The sequence below is a fragment of the Tachyglossus aculeatus genome, chromosome X1 (assembly GCF_015852505.1).
Source record: "Tachyglossus aculeatus isolate mTacAcu1 chromosome X1, mTacAcu1.pri, whole genome shotgun sequence".
Taxonomy (NCBI): domain Eukaryota; kingdom Metazoa; phylum Chordata; class Mammalia; order Monotremata; family Tachyglossidae; genus Tachyglossus; species Tachyglossus aculeatus.
In genome coordinates, this window is record NC_052101.1 from 117,941,803 (window position 1) to 117,963,369 (window position 21,567).

General features: G+C 44.0%; 1 protein-coding gene across 1 annotated transcript; it reads right to left on the reverse strand.

Annotated features, from left to right (window-relative positions):
• Positions 1–2,127, reverse strand: LOC119949936 (olfactory receptor 10H1-like). The gene is made up of 2 exons (XM_038771792.1): positions 2,119–2,127; positions 1–969 (listed from the first exon to the last, which is right to left on the reverse strand). The coding sequence occupies exons 1-2, from the start codon at positions 2,125–2,127 to the stop codon at positions 1–3; spliced, it is 978 nt and encodes a 325-aa protein (XP_038627720.1).
• Positions 2,128–21,567: the final 19,440 nt, after the last annotated feature.

Here is a 21,567-nt window from a genome sequence, read left to right on the forward strand (position 1 = left end):
TTAGTACAAATGTCTCTGTAGATCTTCTAGACCCTCATTTTTTTGTGGGAAGAGACTGTTCTTGAAGGTTTTCTTCAGGGCATTCTTCAGTTCCTTGTTCCTAAGGCTGAAGATGATGGGGCTGAGGAATGGGGTGAGGACGGTGTAGGTGACAGCCATCAGGGTGTCCCCTTCGAGGACATGAGGGGCCTTGGGCTTGAAGAAGATGATGGAGGCAAAACTGTAATGCACCACCACCACCGTGAGGTGGGACACGCAGGTGGAAAAGGCTGTGAGGCGGCCCTCAGCTGAGGGGATCTTCACAATGGTGGCCACGATAAAGGTGTAGGACAGGAGGATGAGGAGGAAGCAGCTCAACAAGACTATGAAACACAGCATCCCCACCACTAGGGCAGTGACCGAAACATCCCCGCAGGCTAATTTTACAATGGGCAGCATATGGCAGGCAAAGTGGTGGATCTCACTGGGCCCACAGAAGGACAAATGGAAAACAGCACCTGTGACCACAAGCCCCATAACCAAGCCTCCTAAACATGAAGCGACCACCAGCCAGATGCAGATTTGGGGGTTCATGAGGACTTCGTAGCGTAAGGGATGGCAGATGGCTACATAGCGATCATACCCCATAGTGGTAAGCAGGAAGGAGTGCATGAAGCCAAAGGTGAAGGAGAAGAACATCTGGTTGGCACAGCCTAGAAAGGAGATGGTCCTTTGGGTGGAGAGCAAATCAGAGAGCATCTTGGGAATGATGGCGAAGGTGTAGAAGATTTCTGAGAGGGACAGACTGCACAGATAGAGGTACATGGGTGTATGGAGCTTGCGCTCATTCTGGACTGTGACAATGATGAGCAGGGTACACAGCAAGGTGGACAAGTACATCAGCAGGAAAAGTACAAAGAAGAATGCCTGGAGCTGGGGGAATGTAGAGAAGCCAATGAGGATGAATTCAGACACCATGGTGTGATTCTCCTTTAGCAAAAAGGCTGCACCTGAGGGTTGGAGAAGGGAAGAATAATGTGTAGGCTAGCAGAGACCTTTTACAGAACACAAGCATCCAAACAGGCTCAAGGAGCACTCTGACAACTGGAGTAGTAGGATCCATGCAGGAAATATTTGTGGGAGAGCCACTTCAAAACAGTGACCACAACTCAGTCAGTCAGTCAGTCAGTCAATCGTATTTACTGAGTGCAGAACATTGTACTAAGCACTTGGGAGAGTACAATAAAATAATAAACACACACATTCCCTGCCCACAACAAGTTTACAGTCTAGAGGGGATATTCAGAATTCTTGACAAGGAGAATCATCACAAGGAAAATTAATTTTAGCAAAGGAAACTGAAAATATGTATAATAAGAATTATAGTAATAATAATAAAAGTGTTTTTGTTAAGTGTTTACTATGTGCCAAGGACTGAACTAAGTTAATCAGGACCCACGTGGGGCTGACAGTCTAAATAGGATTGAATCCCCATTCTGCTGATGAGGGAACTGAGGTACAGAGAAGTGACTTGCCCAGGCAGACAAGCAGTAGAGCCGGGATTAGAACGCAGGTCCTCTGACTCCCAGGCCCATGCTCATTCCATTGTCACAATGCTTTATGTGTACCTAGATAGGAAGAAGTTGAAAGGGATAACCAGAAAAACAAATGACTTCCTGATAACTGGAGACTGTTTAAAACAAACAAACCACCAAACAAGTTAGATAAAATGTGAGCCATGGGGAAAAAAAAAAAAAATATATGACCAGACAGAAACTGTAATGTTTAACTGGCAAAAGAGGATATCAGAGGAAAAAAGATGATCTTCTTAAAAATGGGTGGTCTACCTGCGTAAGAACAGGAAAGTCCTTAAAGAGTGGCAGCTATGTACAAGAAAGAAATTAGGTGGGTCAAAAAGGAGCTTGAAAGACACCTGGAAAGGTGTGCCAAAACTAATAACAAAACATTCTTTAAATGTTTCAGAAGCAGGAAGCTGGCTAGGGAATCAATAGGACCATTTGACCATCATGGGATAGGTTCAAAACAAACACAAGGAAACGTGTCTTCACATATCAGGCGGCAAGCATAATGGACTTCATTCCCACAGGAAGTTGTGCAGACAAAAATGTCAGTAGATACAGAAGGCATTTGGATAAATTCATGCAGGAGCAGTTCACAACATGTTACTAAGAGGGCCGTTAGGGATGTTCAAAGGTCCAATCATCAACAGAAGCAGCATGGTCTAAGGGAGAGAGCACGGGCCTGGGAATCGGAGGACCTGGGTTCTAATCCTGTCTCTACCAATTGCTTGCTGTGTGACTTTGGACAAGTCACATAACTCCGCTGTGCCTCAGCTACCTCATCTGCAAAATGGGGATTAACTTCTCCTCCCTCCATCTTGGACTGTAACCTCCAAGTGGGACATGGACTGTGTCCAACCTGATAAACTTATATCTACCCCAGTGCTTAGAACAGTGCTTGACACACAGTAAGCGCATAACAAATAACATAAAAAAGTGTTATGGATACTTAAAAGAGAGCAACCATCATAGCCTTCCTTCGAGCATCCTGGGCTAGATAGACTATTGGTTTGACAGAATATGTTCCTAATGCTGAAGGAAAGATTTAATGAATTTATGGATCTGGGAAATGATGAAGAGGAAGAATAAGGTAGGCAAGTCCTTCCAGGAAGCGGAATAGGTAGCATGGAAGTCTCCTTTGAGTTGGGCACTGAAACTCAATGGTGGCTTGGAAAGGATGCCTGGGTCTTCACTACCCACCCCCTGTTCTTCCCCTAGCTCTATTGGCTTCCCAGCTGTACCCTTCTAGTGGGATGGCTCTGGGATAGTGGTAATGGGTAGATGAGAAGGCTCAGCGAAGAGGAGAGAGGACAACCCCTGGAAAAAACAATCGAGGCATTTCAACCTCATTAGGGAGTGAGGCTCCTGTGGGCAGGGAACTTGTCACTTCATTATTTTGTACTTCCCAAGCACCAAGTGTAGTGTACCACCCCAAGTGGGAGAAGCAGCATGGCTCAGTGGAAAGAGCACGGGCTTTGTTGTCAGAGGTCATGGGTTCGAATCCCGGCTCCGCCACTTGTCAACTGTGGGGCCTTGGGCAAGCTACCTAACTTCTCTGTGCCTCAGTTACCTCATCTGTAAAATGGGATTAAGACTGTGAGCGCCACGTGGGACAACCTGATCACCTTGTATCCCCCATCGCTTAGAACAGTGCTTTGCACATAGTAAGTGCTTAATAAATGCCATTTTTTTAAAAAAAGTGGGAGCTCAATAAATACTTTTGCTACCTCTACTACTGCTACTATTACAATGAACTTGAAAATGTCCTGAAAGCAAGCAGCACCATCTATGTACGAAGACACGTACACATTATGACCATCTATCAAAATCATTACCCATACATCTTTGTGGCCGCTTCTGTTCCTTCATTACATATGGCTGTAGCCTTCAAGACAATTTTGACAGAAACCACTGTCAGGATTTGAACATCAGACAAATTCTCCGGTGCAGGGACAGACTAGGAGAAAGAAGAGCCACGACTAGAGGTTCCCCTCTAACTTCAGAGAGCCTTAAGAGGCTACAAATGACCCACTTTCCCACCATGAGAAGTTTATTCCATACTGGCCAAATGACTCCTTGGCCTATGATCCAAACTGACCTGTCCAGATATTCCAAATGGGTGGGAATTCACTGATTCACTGATCAGAAAAACCAAAATGAAGGCGAAACAGGGATAAAGAAAGAAGGAAACAGATCCTATCCTGGGAACTGAAAAGGAAATTAAAGGCTTCAGAGCCAAAGGAATTAGAAGCCCGAAGGAAGAGCTTGCTCTCAAGAAGATAACTAGCTGAAAGTCACCCAGAAGGCACTGAGAGGGGAAGCAACTATAACCAGTTGGAGAATGGGGCAAAAAGATTGGGTTCTGAGGCTCTGTAGACCAGACTGTAAACTCATAATGAGCAGGGAACGGGTCTGCTAATTGTGCTGTATTGTACCCTCCCAAGCACTTAGTACAGCACTTAGAGAAGCAGCCTGGCTTAGTGGCAAGAGCACAGGCTTGGGAGTCAGAGGCCGTGGGTTCTAATCCCGGCTGCGCCACTTGTCTGCTGTATGATCTTGGGAAGTCACTTAACTTCTCTGTGCCTCAGTTCCCTCATCTGTAAAATGGGGATCAAGACTGTCAGCCCCATGTGGGACAACCTGATTACCTTGTATCTACCCCAGTGCTTAGAACAGCGCTTGGCATATAGTAAGAGCTTAACAAATACCATTATTATTATTACAGCACTCTGCATTATTACAGCACTCTGCACATAGTAACTTCTCAATAAATACCATCGATTGATTAATTGATTGATTGATTGTAGAACTAAAGAAAACCTCATTGTTAAAGCTGTGTTAAAGAACTGCTAAATTACCAGGAAAATGACAGCATTACCCAGGAGCTGCTTATGGGCAGGGACCATGTCTACCAACTCTGTTGCACTGTACTCTCCTAAACTGTTAGTACAGTGTTCTGCACATAGTAAATGCTCAATAAATACCTTTGATGGACTGAAAGAAGTAACTGATGCTTTTGGAAAAGGATAAACTGATTTAAAGGAAATGGATTTACAGAGAAAATGATATCTGTACAAATAAACCAGGAAGGACAGCAGATGGTGCTTATACATCTCAATAAATACCATCGATTGATTGATTAATTGATTGATTGATTGTAGAACTAAAGGATTTCCTCCCCACTTGCTGTGTCTAATCAACAATCAATCCATCCATGGTATTTATTGAGTGCTTACTGCATGCAGAACATTGCACTAAGCATTTGGGAGACTACAATACAATCAAGTTGGTAGAGATATTTCCTGCCCTGAAGGAGCTTAGAGTCTAATGGCGGAGTAAGACCTTAAAATCAATTAATGATGATGGTATTTTGTTAAGCACTTACTATGTGCCAAGCACTGTTCTAAGCGCTGGGGTAGGTACAAGGTAATCAGGTTGTTCCAAATGGGGCTCACCATCCCCATTTTACAGATGAGGGAATGGAGGTACAGAGAAGTTAAGTGACTTGCCCAAAGTCACACAGCTGATAAGTGGCAGAGCTGGGATTAGAACCCACGATCTCTGACTCCTAAGCCTGTGCTCTTTCCACTAAGCCATGCCGCAGCAAACAACTTTTCCTGAGCTGCCTCTAGAAGCTTACGTACTTGCAGCATATTCTATCTGCGTGTCCTCCCCATCTAGGTCCCCAGACAACCATGCCTATTCCTAGGTCCTCTAAAGGAACTAACCTTGTGTAGGTAGTGAACAAACATGAAACAATCCTCAGGAATTAACAGGCTTTTAATTTCATTTCCTCAAAAAGTGGAGAAATAAGAGAGAAGTTCAAGATGTCTTTGAGAATGAAAGGGAAGTCACCAGAAAGAGAAGTCAGGAAAATACAAAGATTTACCTTTGCCAAACTCAATTGGAGGTGAGAAATCCAAGGAGAAGTCTGAGACACACACAGAAAGATATGGGATGGAGCAGAGAAAGGCCATGTGGAGAGGTGGATCTAAAATCATTCAGGTAGAGACAGGAGTTCAAGCTGGGAGAGGAGGTGAGTGTTCTTGAGAAAGGAGTGCAGCGGAACCTGAGCTCAACACTCAGGACAATCTTAAGACAGGCAAAAATAGAAGCAGCGTTGCCCAGTGGATAGAGAATAGGCCTAGGAGTCATAAAGACCAGGGTTCTAATACCGACTCCACCACTTGTCTACTGTGTGACCTTGGGCAAGTCACTTGACTTCTCTGTGCCTCAGTTACTTCTTCTATAAAAATGGGGATTAAAACTACGAGTCGCATGTGGGTCGTGGACTGGGTCCAACCTGATTAGCTTGGCACAAAGTAAGAGCTTAACCAATACTATAAAAAGTGTGAGGGAGTTGAGAATCAATCAATCAATAGTATTTATTGATTGCTTTCTGTGTGCAGAGCACTGTACTGAGTGCTTGGGAGAAGACAATATAACAGGGTTGGTAGACACATTCCCTGCCCAAGGAAGAACGTCTGATGAGATAGGAGGAAAACAAGAGAGGACAGAGTCTTAGAAGCCCTAGGAGGAGAGAGTTCAAGGAGGAGAGGGTGACACAGGGGTATCGGAAAGGTCCAGGGGACAAAACAAGAGAAACAGGGTTAAACTGCAACATGAGAGATGTGAGGTCAAATAGGAATTTCTTGTGAAGTGTAAGATGATAGGATTTTCCAAGGTAAATTGTCTCCTATCTTACCAGCTTGATTTAAGTGTACTCTTCCTTGAGTCAGAGGATGGGCTAGATGACCTTTTGAGGTCACTTCAAGCCCTGCGATTCTCTGAAAGTCAACAGAAAGGAGTCCTAGAAGTGAGATTGTTGAGGGAATGTAAGTGGATAAGGGAGAGAGAGAGATAGGTCAGTAGATAGGGTTGGAGTTAGACGAACAGTGTCCAACCTGATTAGCTTGCATCTACCCCAGAGCTTAGTACAGTGCCTGGCACATAGTGAGTGCTAAGAAAATACCATTAAAAAATCCAGCAATTAGAGTCAAAGAAATTGCAGGAAAACTTCTTCAAGCAAACAATGAAATCTTGAATAGAATGAGGGAGGAGGGTGGGGAAAGAGAAGAGGAAGTTGATAGAAGAGGAAAAGTGAAGGAGAGGAAGGGAGAACTATCTGCTCTTTTTTGCCAATCAATATTTATTGAGTGTCGAATATGTGCAGAGCACTGCACTAAGCACCTGGGAGAGTAAAATATCTTAGACTCTGAGCCCCATGAGGGACAGGACTATGTCTGTTCTGATTATCTTGTTTCTACTCCTACTCATAGCACAATGTTTGGCACATAGTAAAGCACTTCATTCATTCAGTCATTCAATCATATTTATTGAGCGCTTATTGTGTGCAGAGTACTGTACTAAGCGATTGGAAAGTACAGTTCAGCAACAGAGACAATCCCTGCCCACAACGGGCTCACAGTCTAGAAGTGGGAAGACAGACATCAAAACAATAATAACTTAATAAATGCTCTAACAATGGCATTAAAAGTAAGCGAGGGAGAAATTATTTGCTATTTAGTGAAAAGGCAATGTGAAAGGAGAACTTACAGGACACTGAGGAAGTGAATGGTTTCCTCCAAGAAAAGCTTCCAATTCACAGGCCACAGACAATTTTTGCAGCAGGATGCTATTTGTGCCCTCCTATGTCCCTCAGGGTTCTGGCCAACTCCTAGAGACCAGTCATGTCCAGGTCTGGGCAGGGAACCTCAGTAGTAGTAGTACTAATTAATTAAGTATGGTATTTGTCAATTGCTTACTATGTATCAAGCACTATATTAAGTGCAGGGGTAGATACAAGTACATCAGGTTAAACACAATCCCGGTCCCACTTGGGGCTCTAAATCTAGGTAGGAGGGAGAAGGATTTAATCTCCATTTTACAGATGAGGAAATTTAGGCATAGAGAAGAGAAGTGATTTGCCCAAGGTCACACAGCAGAGCAGTTACAGAGTGGGGATTAGAACTCAAGTCCTATGACTCTCAGGCCTGTGCTGTTTCCATGGTATATATTGAGTGCCCACTGGGTGCAGTGCACTATACTGAGCACTTAGGAAAGAACAACAGATGCCCGAACACATTCCCTCCCCACGAGATGATTGGCTTCTTCTCTCATGAGGACCCAAACTAGGGGAAAAAAATCATCCTGGTAGCTGCATTCCTTTCCAACAGGAGGGTCTCCATGATCTTCCAAGATCAGGGTTATGAACCCTCTGGGCTTTGACTCCCATCTCCATTTTGCTTCTATTCAGGCTCCCACCTATCTCTGGGACATTCCTCATGGTGTCTGCAAATCTTTCAGGCTGTGTGGTTTCTCTACAGAGATGCCTTCTCCCCACTGAAAGCTCTACCCGATGAAGAAAGGAATTATTTTTCCCTCTTTCAAGCCCTCCTCTCTGCCCATCTTCTCTGATGCTACTGGTGACCCTTCACCCCTTGTCTCTTATGGACTCAGTCTCAGGATTTTCTGCACTCTCTCTCTCCTCCCAACCAAGACTGTTGGTGAATCCTCCTGCTCCTGCCTCTGTAACCCATTCCTTTAGTTCTACCCAGCCAGCAAAACACTTCACTCCATCCATTGAAGATAATGCAACTTTTCCCTATCATCTCCTCCAAGTCAACCCAACTCACACATTTCAAGGTCTCTAGATTTTAAGCTCATTGTGGTCAGGGGACATATTTACCAGCTCTGTTACACTGTTAGATTGTATGCTCCTGAGTGCTTAGTACAGTGCTCTGGACTCAGTAAGTGCTTGACTGATTGATTGAAAACCCCCTCAATCTCTTCCCATACCTAGTCCCTGGCTTCCCATCATGTCCCACCTCTAAGTGGAAGCCTCATCCCTCCATTTTGCCATTACTTCTTCACATAGCTCACATTTTCTGAATCACTCTGATCACATCATGAACTCCACAGTCTTTTTTCCTTTTTTTACCTCTTTCACCTTGGCGAGTCCTCTATCACTACCTGCTAATGTCTGGCTCAACCTCCCTTCTCTGAAGACTGTAAGCTCCTCTTCTACGCTGTAAACTCCTTGTGGGCAGCAAGCGTGTTTACCAACTCTATTGTGCTCTTCCAAGTGCATAGTTCAGTGTACCGCACACAGTAGGCACTCGAAAAATACCATTGACTGATTGATCGATTCCTTTGCAACATTCAGAGCTTCCAGAACAAATATCATGTGTGGTCGAAGTTTCCATGAGCAGGTGTGCAGTGCCATTTCCTTTTCCTGGCCCTGATTCCAGTCTATCTGGTTCAGACTGCCAGTCTTAAGCATGGGGACTGGATTTGACTCTGTTCTTATCTTCTTCTGTCAGGGAGACTCAATAAATTATTGTTAATATCAGTAATGACTGCCAGAGTCCTAATGATGATCATTTCTTATAAAAGTGGAAGAAGGCAGGCTCACCTTGTGGGATGAGGAGCCCCAGAGCTGCTGTTGTCCAGGCTTCTGGCCTCTGCCTCACCCCCAACTCTGTGCCCACAGAGGACATCTCTTTCTGTCTTCCCCAAGCTGGTGGTGCGAGCAAATCAGTTAACAGTCTCCCAATAAATTGGGGTGTAAGCATCCTCTTCCATTCCCCTAGTCCAGAGACATGAGCAAAGGGGTGTGAGGAGGGGGTGAGACCCATTTTATCTTCTCAATTCACTGATGCCACTTCATATTGTTTCCTCAGGCAGGTCCACTGTGGCAGCAATGGTGGGAGCAGAGTTCTAGCTCCAGCTGTGAGGTCACTGGCCCCCAAGGGCCACGAGCAACTCCCCTGATAAGGGAAGGATAAACTAGTAGTCCAAGTCTCAGCACGAGGTCTCCTGCGGAAGATGGGACCCTGGGAATCAGGTGGCTCTACCTTCTCAGGGGACTATCACAATGCCAAGAGTGTGGCAATTAAACAGAGAGGCTCCTGGGGGAGTGAGAGGGCAGGTCCTGTAACATTTGGGACTGTGGTCTCTAGGAACTGTGTACCATGGCCTCTGTGTTCTGTCTCTGCCATGATTGTCCCTGAAACTTTTCTCCCCGTTCAGTGGAAACGATGATACTGCTGATTATGCTGTCATACAATTATCTGAACTTTACAGCAGCATGGTCTACTGGACAAAGCACGGGCCTGGGAGTCAGAGGACCTGGGTTCTAATTCTGACTTTGCCACTTGCCTGCTGTGTGACCCTGGGCAAATAGCTTCTCAGTGCTTCAGTTCCCTCATCTGCAAACTGGGGATTCAATACCTGTTCTCCCTCCTACTTCGACTGTGAGCCCCACATGGAGCCTGACAATATTGTATCTACCCCAGCGCTTAGTACAGTACTTGGCATATAGTAAGCACTTAATAAAAACCACAATTATAAAATCACAATTATTTACAGGCATCTCTTTCATTCATTCATTCATTCATTCATTCATTTAATCGTATTTATTGAGCACCTACTGTGTGCAGAGCACTGTACTAAGCGCTTTGGAAGTACAAGGTGGCATTTGATCTCACGATGACTCCGGAGACATTCTTCCTACATTTCTGATGGAGAAACTGAGGCAGAGAGCTACGGCAGTCTTTACTGAGTTGAGGAGCTTCGACAGTCCCCAGAATGATGGGCTCCTAAACAGGGAGGCAGACAGCTTTCTTTCTTAGTGCCCGGAGTACAAAATCCTTCCCAAATTGTGGGGTTTCGAACCATTATGCTCAAGTAAGGGTCTGACCGATATTGAGTATACAATTGCCTTGAATTCCCATGTGCTATGTTTTTATTCATGATCCCAATATCACTCCTAAACAACATTTCACTGCCAAGTGGCCTTTCACTTAAACCTCTCCTGCTGCAGGTGAAGTCAATTTCCTATGTTGTCAGCTCAGTGGACGTGGAGAGATATTCACCACTCTCAGTGTGATTTCTGTTCAGATGCTTGAAGATAAGTAAACATTTTCTTCTTCCCTATAAAAAGCTCTAGTTCCTTGAGATTAGTTTCAAAGGCAGGGGTTTTCAACCCGGGATAGTTTCACCATTAGAGGAAACTGAGCTCTTCATTATGACCTTGCTTATGCCCCTAGGTGTGCCCCAGGGACCCCAACAATTCTTTTTCCATTTTGATTCTTTCACCTCTGTGGTTGGTCTAAGTGTCAAGGTCAGAAGCTAACACTAGAGAGAGTTTTAGAATTGTAGAGTGGGGTGAGCTATCGGAAAACTTTGACTGGAGAGTTGAAGACAAGTGTTTCAAAAAGTCTCAGTTTCCTGAGCCCTCAATAAGTTCTGATCTCATCTCTCATGACTTCTCCCTCACCCTTAGACTGTGAGCCCCATGATGGATAGGGACTTTGTCTGACTGGCTTGTCTTATACCTACCCTAGTGCTTAGGGCACAGTAAGCGCTTTAAGAAAACCACAGTTTTGATTATTATTATTATTACCATTATCATCATCATCACCCTGGATCCTGATAGGTGTTAAGAGACTGATTCTTTCCCCTCACAATTTCTAATCTTTTAGCCTTTTAGCTCCTAACTCTTACATCAGGACTTTTGTGCTATCTAAGCATTTAACTAATCACAACTCCCTTTAATAATAATAATAATAACAATAATGGCATTTATTAAGCACTTAATATGTGCAAAGCACTGTTCTAAGCGCTGGGGAGGTTACAAAGAGATCAGGTTGTCCCACGGGGGGCTCACAGTCTTAATTCCCATTTTACAGATGAGGTAACTGAGGCACAGAGAAGTGAAGTGAATTGCCCAAGGTCACACAGCTGACAATTGGCAGAGTCTGGATTTGAACCCAAGACCTCTGACTCCAAAGCCGGTGCTCTTTCCACTGAGCCACACTGCTTCCACTAGCACTAGCATACATGTCCTCTATCTTGTTATTTCCTCCCATCTTTAATATACCTTAGTATCTAGCTCCCCTGCTAGACTGTAAGTTCCTTGTCTACTAATTCTATTGTACTCTCCCAAAGTGCACACAATAAGAGCTCAAAGTAAATGATATCAATTCACTAACTGATTTTCTCACATAGCTGTTGCTCCATCTATCCAGATGTTATGGTGAAAGGCTATAGAATCATAAAAGCAGAATTGGAGAGGATGTAGGCAGGTGATTGCCTAAACCATTCAGAACAGATGCCCAGCTGTTCTTTTCGAGAAGATCTCCAGGGATAGAGACGCTACAGTTTAATTCAGAAGCATGTTTTATCATTTTGACTGGAAGTTTTCCTATGCCTAACTGGACTTTCTCTTGCTGTAACTATGCAGAACTCCATAGAGAGGTGACATTGACAACCAAATGGGTCTCAATTAACTGCAATCTATTTGGTATAGCAACATTCCATGTGTCTATGAGGGTCTCTATGCTGGAGTTCTCTAAAGAGGCTAACAAGTAAATGGATTGAGAACTAGTAGGTACACTATATTTAGATTTTCCAAAGGCCTATGGCAATATTCCACATCAAAGGCTTTCAAAATAACTGACTAACCATGGGATTGGAGGGAATGTTCTGCCATGGATGGAAAACTGGCTGATTGATAGATAACAAAGGGCTGGGAGAAATGGTGACTTTTCAGGTTGGAGAAGGGTAAATGGTGGGGTCTTCTGGGGAGCAGTGCCACCACCAGTTTTGCTTAATATTTTCATAAATGATCTGGAAGAGGGAAAGTGCAGTGAAATCTCAGTGTCAGGAGGTGAACCACAAGGAAGATGGGGATAAACTCCAGGAAGACCTGAGTTGGCTTAAAACATGACAGATGAATGTCAATATGAATACTCAGCCATTTATTACTTCTGGATTTGCCAGAATTTCGCCAGAATTTTGACAAAAGAATCAAATGTCTAGTCATCATGAAAGGAAGATTTGTAAGTGAAGATAGCTGCTATTAGTAGCTAAGCTATTAGTAATGATGATGATGCTAAAAATAGAAAGTCACACATTCCTGCCAAGAACAAGCCAGGGCATGTACATGTAATCCTCCTTTACTCCAGGAACAAAGGGTAACTAACCTCATAAAATCCTAACTAGGACAAACTTAAGTGAGCGCATTCACTTTGGAATACAGTTAGTTCCGTTTGAGGAGAGTACAATGTAATAGTGTTGGTAGATAATATTTTTGGCCTCATGGAGTGTACAGTCTAGTAGGGGCAGTATACATTAAGGGAAATTTGTGTTAAGATTCTTCTGTCTTGATCAAAGTAGCACACATGCACTCAAGCTTTTTTTTTTTCTGATACCGCATCACACTGTATCCAGAAAAGCAAATTTGGTGGAAGAATGATGTCTACTTCCCTAATGGTGTTCTCACCAAAACACAAAGTGAAAACATTCATTATGGGGGTGGGGGGCTGATTGTATTTATGTTCATTTTACTGTTCTTTCTACCCACCCCTACCAGCTCTTTTTGACCCAGGCATTCAAGATTCATTCACTGTTTAGAACTTTATTTGGAGTCATGAAGGGTTTTTTTGTTGCGCTCAATAGTCACCTATTCGGCTATGTTTGGCTAAGATAATTTTAGCCTTGACATGCTTATAATATATCCTGAATCACATAAAGCTTTCCTTCCTTGACTACGTCGCAGTGTAGAGTCTGTTCGGCCAAGACATATCTTGTCATTGCACATATCAAATGAAAAGTGGTATTCTGCTTAAATAACTTTTCCCATGTGTCGGCCTTACATGCTTCGCTATTTATGCTCTGTTTTTGAAGTGACTGCTACATTCAAGGTCCAGCTGTTCAAGATTAGATTTTAAAGAAATCACTTTGTCCTCTAGTTTGTAAATAATAATAATAATGGTATTTGTTATGCGCTTACTATGTGCCAAGCACTGTTCTAAGCACTGGAGCACTGTTCTAAACTCGTTAAGGGCATGGAACAGTGTGGCTCAGTGGAAAGAGCCCAGGCTTTGGAGTCAGAGGTCGTGGGTCAAAATCCCGGCCCCACCACTTGTCCGCTGTGTGACTTTGGGCAAGTCACTTAACTTCTCTGGGCCTCAATTACCTCATCTGTAAAATGGGGATTAAGAGTGTGAGCCTCCCGTGGGACAACCTGATCACCTTGTAACCTCCCCAGTGCTTAGAACAGTGCTTTGCACATAGTAAGTGCTTAATAAATGCCATCATTGTTATTATTATGGAACTTGTCTCCTCATTCTGTTATATTGTGCTCTCACAAGTGCTTAGTAGAGTGCTCTGCACATAGTAAGCACTCAGTGAATACCATTGATTGATTGCCCATTTTGGCCCTTAGACCTGACTAATTAGCTTAGCTGCTAGAGTGCCTATTAAGAAACTAATCTAGATGAAAAATGATATGCTTGAATTTGGAGATGCAAGATCAGTTCTGAGAATAGTTTCATCATCTGGAAAGGCAGTTTACGGTTCAGCAAATTTCAGAATTATTTTAGTCACCTCACAATAGGACTTCCTGCTTCTTGTTGAAGTTCCTCCAGAGTATTGCCACAGTACCTACTTTCACTATTAGGGGTTGTTCATTCACCTCTGACATAGACTGGTTGAGCAAGGCAAAAAGGAAGGAGTGTAGGGGTTAAGAAAGGCTAGGGGGAAAGGACTTAGAATACTGAAGGAAGGTGAAGGAGGAGGTCTCAGAACAGAAAAGGTGAGAACTAATGGAAAAGAGCCAGATAGAGACAGAATGAAGTACAGATGAGTGATTAGAGAGAAAAGAGGACTAGATCCTTAGTTCATCATAAAGTCTTTGCAGTTTTCAATTTATTTTAATATAATTTCAATCTTGCCGTCATTCTGGGCTCCTTTTCATTTTGTGTTACTTTAATAATAATAATAATATTTTTATGGTATTTGTTCCATGCCTACTATGAACCAATAACTGTACTAAGCACTAGGGTAGATACAAGTTAATCAGGTTGGACACAGTTCAAATCCCACCTGTGGCTCACAGTCTTAATCCCCAATTTACAGATGAGGTAACTTGAGGCACAGAGAAGCGAAGTGACTTGCCCAAGGTCACCCAGCAGACAAGTGGAGGATCCAGGTTTAGAACCCACATCCTTCTGACTTCCAGGCCCATGCTCTAGCTACCAGTCCACACTGCTTTTAAGTGCTTACTACCTGCAAAGCTCTGTACTAAGTCCTGGGGTAGATTCAAGATTATCAGGGCAGACACAGTCCCTGTCCCAGATGGGGCTCATGGTTTAAGGAAATGGCCTGAAAGGCTTGTTTCTATTTGGCTAATTATTGTGATTTAGAATGACATAAAACAGACTTGCAAAGGGCTTTCAAAAATCATTTGGTTGAAAGAACTCCAATTGTTCTCCAAAATTCCTACAGACCACCCTTCCCATCTATGTACTAATGCTTCTTGTAGCTCTCTCCATCTTTTTTCTGTTTACCCTCTATTAACAGGCTAACAGGACACAAACATTTGTTTACAGGAAATACACCTAAACTTCCACTCTGCCTCAGTTAATGAGTCAGTGGCATTTATTGAGGATTCACTGTGTGCAGAGCACTGTACTAAGCCCTTGGGAAAGTAGAATACAACAAAGTTGGTAGACGTGTTTCCGGCCCACAAGGAGTTTAAAGTTGCCTCCCTCTCCGATTTCTAGGAAGATGGAGAAAAAGGGAATAATATGAAAAGTAGGGGTATTTTTAAATTTCACAGTATTTATAATTTATTTATTTATATTAATGTCTGTCTCCCCCCTCTAGATGGTAAGTTCATTGTAGGCAAGAAATGTGTCTGTTTATTGTTATATTGTAGACTGTGAGCCCCTTCTAGACTGTGAGCCCATTGTTGGGTAGGGACTGTCTTTATATGTTGCTGATTTGTACTTCCCAAGCGCTTAGTACAGTGCTCTGCACAACACTAAGCATTGAATAAATACGATCAATTATTAGGCCTATTACTTACAACAGTGCTCTGTACCCCATAGGCACTCAAGAAGTGATTTTGGTGATAATGATGATTATGCCTAATTTTCACTAGTTTCTCTTCTTTTTCTCTCTCTTCCTTGATTCCTTTTAGTTATCGGTCTTGGGAGCTAGGATTATTTTCCTGGCTAGTCTGAAATTTTATGTGCTGGTACTACTTTGGGGATCAAGTAATTTTTAATTTCTAAAATTACAACTACATATTCGGCCTCTAAATCATTGAGATACCTCATCTTCCGTGACGCGACCTCTAAACTGTAAGCTGGTTGTGGGCAAAGAGCATGTCTACCAACTCTGTTGTATTGTACTCTCCAAACACTTATTGCTGAATTGTACTTTCCAAGTGCTTAGTACAGTGCTCTGCACACAGTAAGTGCTCAATAAATATGATTAAATGAACTTAGTCCAGTGATCTGCACATGGTAAGTACTCAATAAATACCATTGATTGATTGATATGGGGTTGTTTTTCGGTGTGTCTTTTTCTATTTATTGAGACTGGGCAAATATATCAATAAAAGCTCGCACCATAATACCTAGAGCTTATGATGATTGTGTCATCCTCTCACTCTTGTTTTATAAATAATTATAATAATGATATGGCATTTATTAAGCACTCACTATGTGTCAAGCACTGTTTTAAGTGCTGGGGTAGATACAAGCGAATCAGGTTGGACACAGGCCCTGTCCCACATTTACAAATGAGGTCAGTGAGGCCCAGAGAAGTGCCCAAGGTCACACAGCAGACGTGTGGTGAAGCCAGGATTAGAGCTCAGGTCCTTCTGATTCCCAGGCCCATGCTCTATCCACTAGGCCATGCTGCTTCCCATTCATTCATTCATTCAATCATATTTATTGAGTGCTTACTGTGTGCAGGGCACTGTACTAAGCGCATGGAAAGTACAATTCAGCAACAGAGACAAGCCCTACCCAAAAACGGGCTCACAGTCTAGAAAGGGGGTGACAGACAACAAAACAAGCAAACAGGCATCAATAGCATCAATATAAATAGGTAGCATTATAGATATATACACACCATTAATAAAATAAACAGAATAATAAATATGTACAAATATACACAAGTTCTGTGGGGCGGGGAAGCTGGTAGAGCAGAGGGCGTGAGTCGGGGCAATGAGGAGGGAAGGAGGAGCAGAGGAAAGGGGGCTTAATCTGGGAAGGCCTCCTGGAGGAGGTAAGCTTTCAGTAGGGCTTTGAAGGGGGGAAGTGTGGTAGTTTGGCAGATTTGGGAAGGGAGGGCATTCCAGGCTAAAGGTAGGACTTGGGCCAGGGGTCGCCGGTGGGACAGATGAGAACGAGGCACAGTGAAAAGATTAGCACCAGAGGAGTGGAGTGTGTGGGCTGGACTGTAGAAGGAGAGAAGGGAGGTGAGGTAGGAGGGGGCAAGGTGATGGAGAGCTTTGAAGCCAATAGTGAGGAGTTTTTGCTTGATACGGAGGTTGATAGGCAACCACTGGATATTTTTGAGGAGGTGGGTGACATGCCCAGAATGTTTCTGTAGAAAGATAATCCGGGCAGCAGAGTGAAGTATAGACTGAAGTGGGGAGAGACAGGAAGTTGGGAGGTCAGAAAGGATGCTGATGCAGTAATCTAGTCGGGATAGGATGAGTGACTGTACTAACGTAGTAGTGGTTTGGATGGAGAGGAAAGGGCGGATCTTGGCAATACTGTGAAGGTGAGACTGTCAGGTTTTGGTGACGGATTGGATATGTGAGGTGAAAGAGAGAGCGAAGTCAAGGATGACACCAAGGTTGTGGACTTGTGAGACGGAAAGAATGGTAGTGCCATCCACAGTGACAGGAAAGTCAGGGAGCAGACAGGGTTTGGGAGAGAAGATAAGGAGCTCAGTCTTGGACATGTTGAGTTTTAGATGGTTGGAGGACATCCAGGTTGAGATGTCCTGAAGGCAGGAGGAGATGCGAGCCTGCAGGGAGGGAGAAAGAACAGGGGAGATGTAGATTTGGGTATCATCTGCGTAGAGTTGATAGTTGAAGCCGTGGGAGAGAATGAGTTCACCAAGGGACTGAGTATAGATGGTAAGGGGAGGAGAAGCTTAGTGCTTAGAACAGTGCTTGGCACATAGTAAGCACTTAACAAATACAATAATCATTATTATTATTCTTACTCTCCCAAGTGCTTTATACAGTGCTCTACACGTAGTAAATGCTCAGGAAATACCACTGATAGATTGATTAGGAGCTTACCCTGCAGCTGGGGAGATGGATATGCTCTAGACTGTAAACTCACTGTGGGCAGGGAATGAGTCTGTTTATTGTTATACTGTACTCTCCCAAGAGCTTAGTACAGTGTTCTGCATACACTAAGTGCGCAGTAAATACGATTGAATGAGATACATGAAAAGTAAATTAGCAGGAATGCTAGCTTTTCATTTTTTAATGACATTTGTTAAGCCCTTACTGTGTGCCAGGCATTGTGCTAAGCACTGGGGTAGATACAAGCTAATCAGGTTAGAACCACTCCATGTCCCACTTGGGGCTCCCAGTCTTAATCTCCATTTTACAGAGGAGGTAGCTGAGGCACAGAGAAGTTCAGCATCTTGCCCAAGGTCACACAGCATTAAAATTGTGGAGCTAGAATTAGAACCCAGGTTCTCTTACTCCTGGGCCCATGCTCTTTCCACTAGGCAACACTGCTTCTCTGCTATTTTAAGCTAAGGGGCAAACTTGGGGGAGGTGCTGGGGCAGAGCATTGAAGGGTGGAGGAGAAAAAAGAAGGAAAAGTGGGGAGAATCGATTAATGGTGGTTACTGAGTGCTTAATTCATTCAATTGTATTTATTGAGCACTCACTGTGTGCAGAGCACTGTACTAAGCACTTGGGAAGTACAATGTGTGTAGAAAACTGTACTAAGTTCTTGGGAGAGGCCAATACAACAGAGTTGGTAGACACACAATGAGCTTACAAACTAGATGGGAGAAGGAGGAAAAGGGAACAGGAGAAGAAAGAGGGAAGGGAAAGAAGGGGGAAAGGAAGGAAAAAGGGGGGGGGGGAGAGGAGGATGAAAGGGAAGGAAAAAATAATTGCTGCCACTGCAGTTTATCCTCACCTTCACCAAGTTCTGGGGACCCTCCAGAGGCTCCTCTTACTCCCTACTCCAGAGCCCTCGAGCACAAGCCAAATGCCTATCTCAGCTCTGGTGCACTCAGGCAGTCTGGGGGTCCTCCAGGGAGGATTGGGGGTGGGGGGTGGTTGTTCCAGAGCTGCTGAAGGCTGCAGGCTCTGCACCACTATCCAGCCTAGAGCCATTGGCCACCGCAGTCTCACAGTCAACAGAGGCTCCGACTCCATTGCCGATTATACGTCGGCAACAGCCAGCAGCTCTGGACTGGGAAGTGGTGCGGAAGTTGCGCCCCCTATACTTTAAACTGGGGTAGTGACTCTGGAGTTCCAACCCTAACCCTGGTCCCAGGGTAGTCTCCTCTGGCTCCCTGAGTGGGTTTGGGTTGAGGTGGGTGGACGATTCGTAATCGAGGGGCAAGAAGAACTCTGGTCTGACGCTAGTGAGTACATTGTGAATTGCAGTAGTGACAGGAGCCGCATCCTGCCACTGGGGGACAAGGAGCGGGCTAGAAATTGTGGCTTCTGCCCCAAAGCCCCCTGATGTCCATGGAATTGGCACCTGTGATTATTAGCCTCTAGACTGTAAGCTCCTATTGGAGAGGGAATGTGTCTGCCAACTCTGTGCTTGCACTGTACTCTCCCAAGTCCTTAGTACAATGCTCTGCACACAGAAAGCACACACTCAGTGGTATTTATTGAATACTTACTGTATGCAGAGTACTAGATTATGTACTTGAGAGAGTACAACCGAGTTGGCAGACATGTTTCCTGCCCACAACAAGCTTACAGACTTCCCATTGATTGATTGATTAGCCAACCTGTCTTCCAGTTAAGCATCTTGCTAATGGGGTTACCCAAAGATTTCCTTTTAGCTCCAAGTTTTTTATACTTATTCTGCTACCATGTAGGATCCTGGAAATGCTAGTGGGCTTAAGTGGACACTTGCTCAAGGATCTCTCTGTCCATAAATAAAGATCGCTTGATCCCTCAGTTTCTGCAGTCTCTACCCATATATATGGGGCTAGCCAAGCTCTTCAGTTTAGACGTATGGATTTCTCTATGGGCCCGTATCCTAGGGTGGGATGGGAGTGATAGTCTCTGTCTTTGGCACAGATTTAGAGAAGCAGCATGGTCTAGTAGAAAAAGCACAAGTCTGGAAGTCAGAAGACTGGGTTCTAAGCCCAGCTCCACCACTTATCTGCTGTGTGACCTTGGGCAAGTCATAACTTCTCTGTACCTTACCTCCCTCATCTGAAAAATGGGGATTCAATCCCTGTTCTCCCTCCTACTTAGACCGTGAGCCCCATGGGGGACCTGATTATCTTGTATCTACACCAGTGCTTAGTACAGTGCTTGGCACATAGTAAGCAGTTAACCAATACCACTATTATCATTATTATTATGATTCCATCCTTAATCGCTTGTGATGTGCAGCACTTCTTCCATTCCAGGAATAAAATGCTACCAATGGGCACCTGGGAATTCTTCATAAACTTTTAACGGGTCCCATTGGTCATCATTAAAAGTGACAAAAACTGATTACAAACAGATCTTGCAATTGACTGCAAGGGAGATTGTTAGGAGCCACAGTCAGGCAACTTCTTTGGGGAGTAGATCAATCCCTATGGGCTTTGGGGCCTCCAAAATGAGAGCAGAGCCAGGTTAATCTCTAATGTATTCTAGTTGGGAAATCCCCCATGGAAGTGGAGATCGCTCTAAATGGAAACTGAGTTGGTAAGTTACCAACATACTTTGCCCACAGTTCTTCTTACAACAGAGAGCTTATTATGAGGTTTCAATTTAATGAAGTAATTACTTAGAAAATAGTACCTGCGTACCTACTACCACGTGAATCCTGTTATGTCCCACCTTGCTTGCCCCGAGGGGTAGAATATTCGGCAGCAAATGACCAAACCAGGTGTTCCCTGCCAGATCTATATTTGACTCCATCAGCTCCCTTTAAGGCTGATACCATTTATTGTCGGGAAAGAAAATGCAATGTTTTGTAGGAATGATTAAAGCTAAAGCACGCCAATTACCCGGCCCCCATATCTCCCAGGCCAGCCTCATGTCTATTTTTCCAACTTTCTGTTTAGAGAGAGAGATGCTTCACTTCATCCAACGCTCGAACAGAAGAGTAAACTGATCCAGACTAGAGGTTACTGTCATCTCTCAGAATAATGATAATCACAAGCAATTTCATATCCAGGTCTATAAGTTAGAGGAGGGAGGGCATTCATTTCATTCAATAGTATTTATTGAACACTTGCTGAGAAGCAGCATGGCTCAGTAGGAAGAGCCCAGGCTTGGGAGTCAGAGGTCATGGGTTCGAATGCCGGCTCCACCAATTGTCGGCCGTGTGACTTTGAGCAATCACTTACGTTCTCTGTGCCTCACTCATCTGTAAAATGGGGATTAAGACTGTGAGCCCCACGTGGGACAACCTCAGAGCTTAGAAAAGTACTTTGCATGTAGTAAGCACTTAACAAATGCCATTATTATTATTATTATTATTATTATTATTATTATTACTGTGTACTAAGAGCTTGGGAGAGTACAATGCAACAATAAAAGGACACATTCCTTGCCCATAATGATCTTATAGTCTGGGGGTGGGGGAGACAGACATTAATACAAATAAATAAGTTGCAGGTATGTACATAAGTGCTGTGGGGCTGGGAGGGGAGAAGAGCAAACGGAGCAAGTCAGGATGACACAGAAGGGAGTGGGATAAGAGGAAAGTAATGGGGGCTTAGTCAGGGAAGGCCTCATAGAGGAGATGTGACTTCAGTAAGGTCTTGAAGGTGGGGAGAGTAATTTTTTGTCTGATCTGAGGAGGGAGGGTGTTCCAGGCCAGAGGCAGGATAAGGGTGAGGGGGTTGGCGGTGAGATAGGCAAGATTGCGGCACAGTGAGAAGGTTAGCATTAGAAGAGTGAAGTGTGTGGGCTGGGTTGTAGTAGGAGAGTAGTGAGGTGAGGTAGGAGGGGCCAAGGTGATGGAGTACTTTAAAGCCA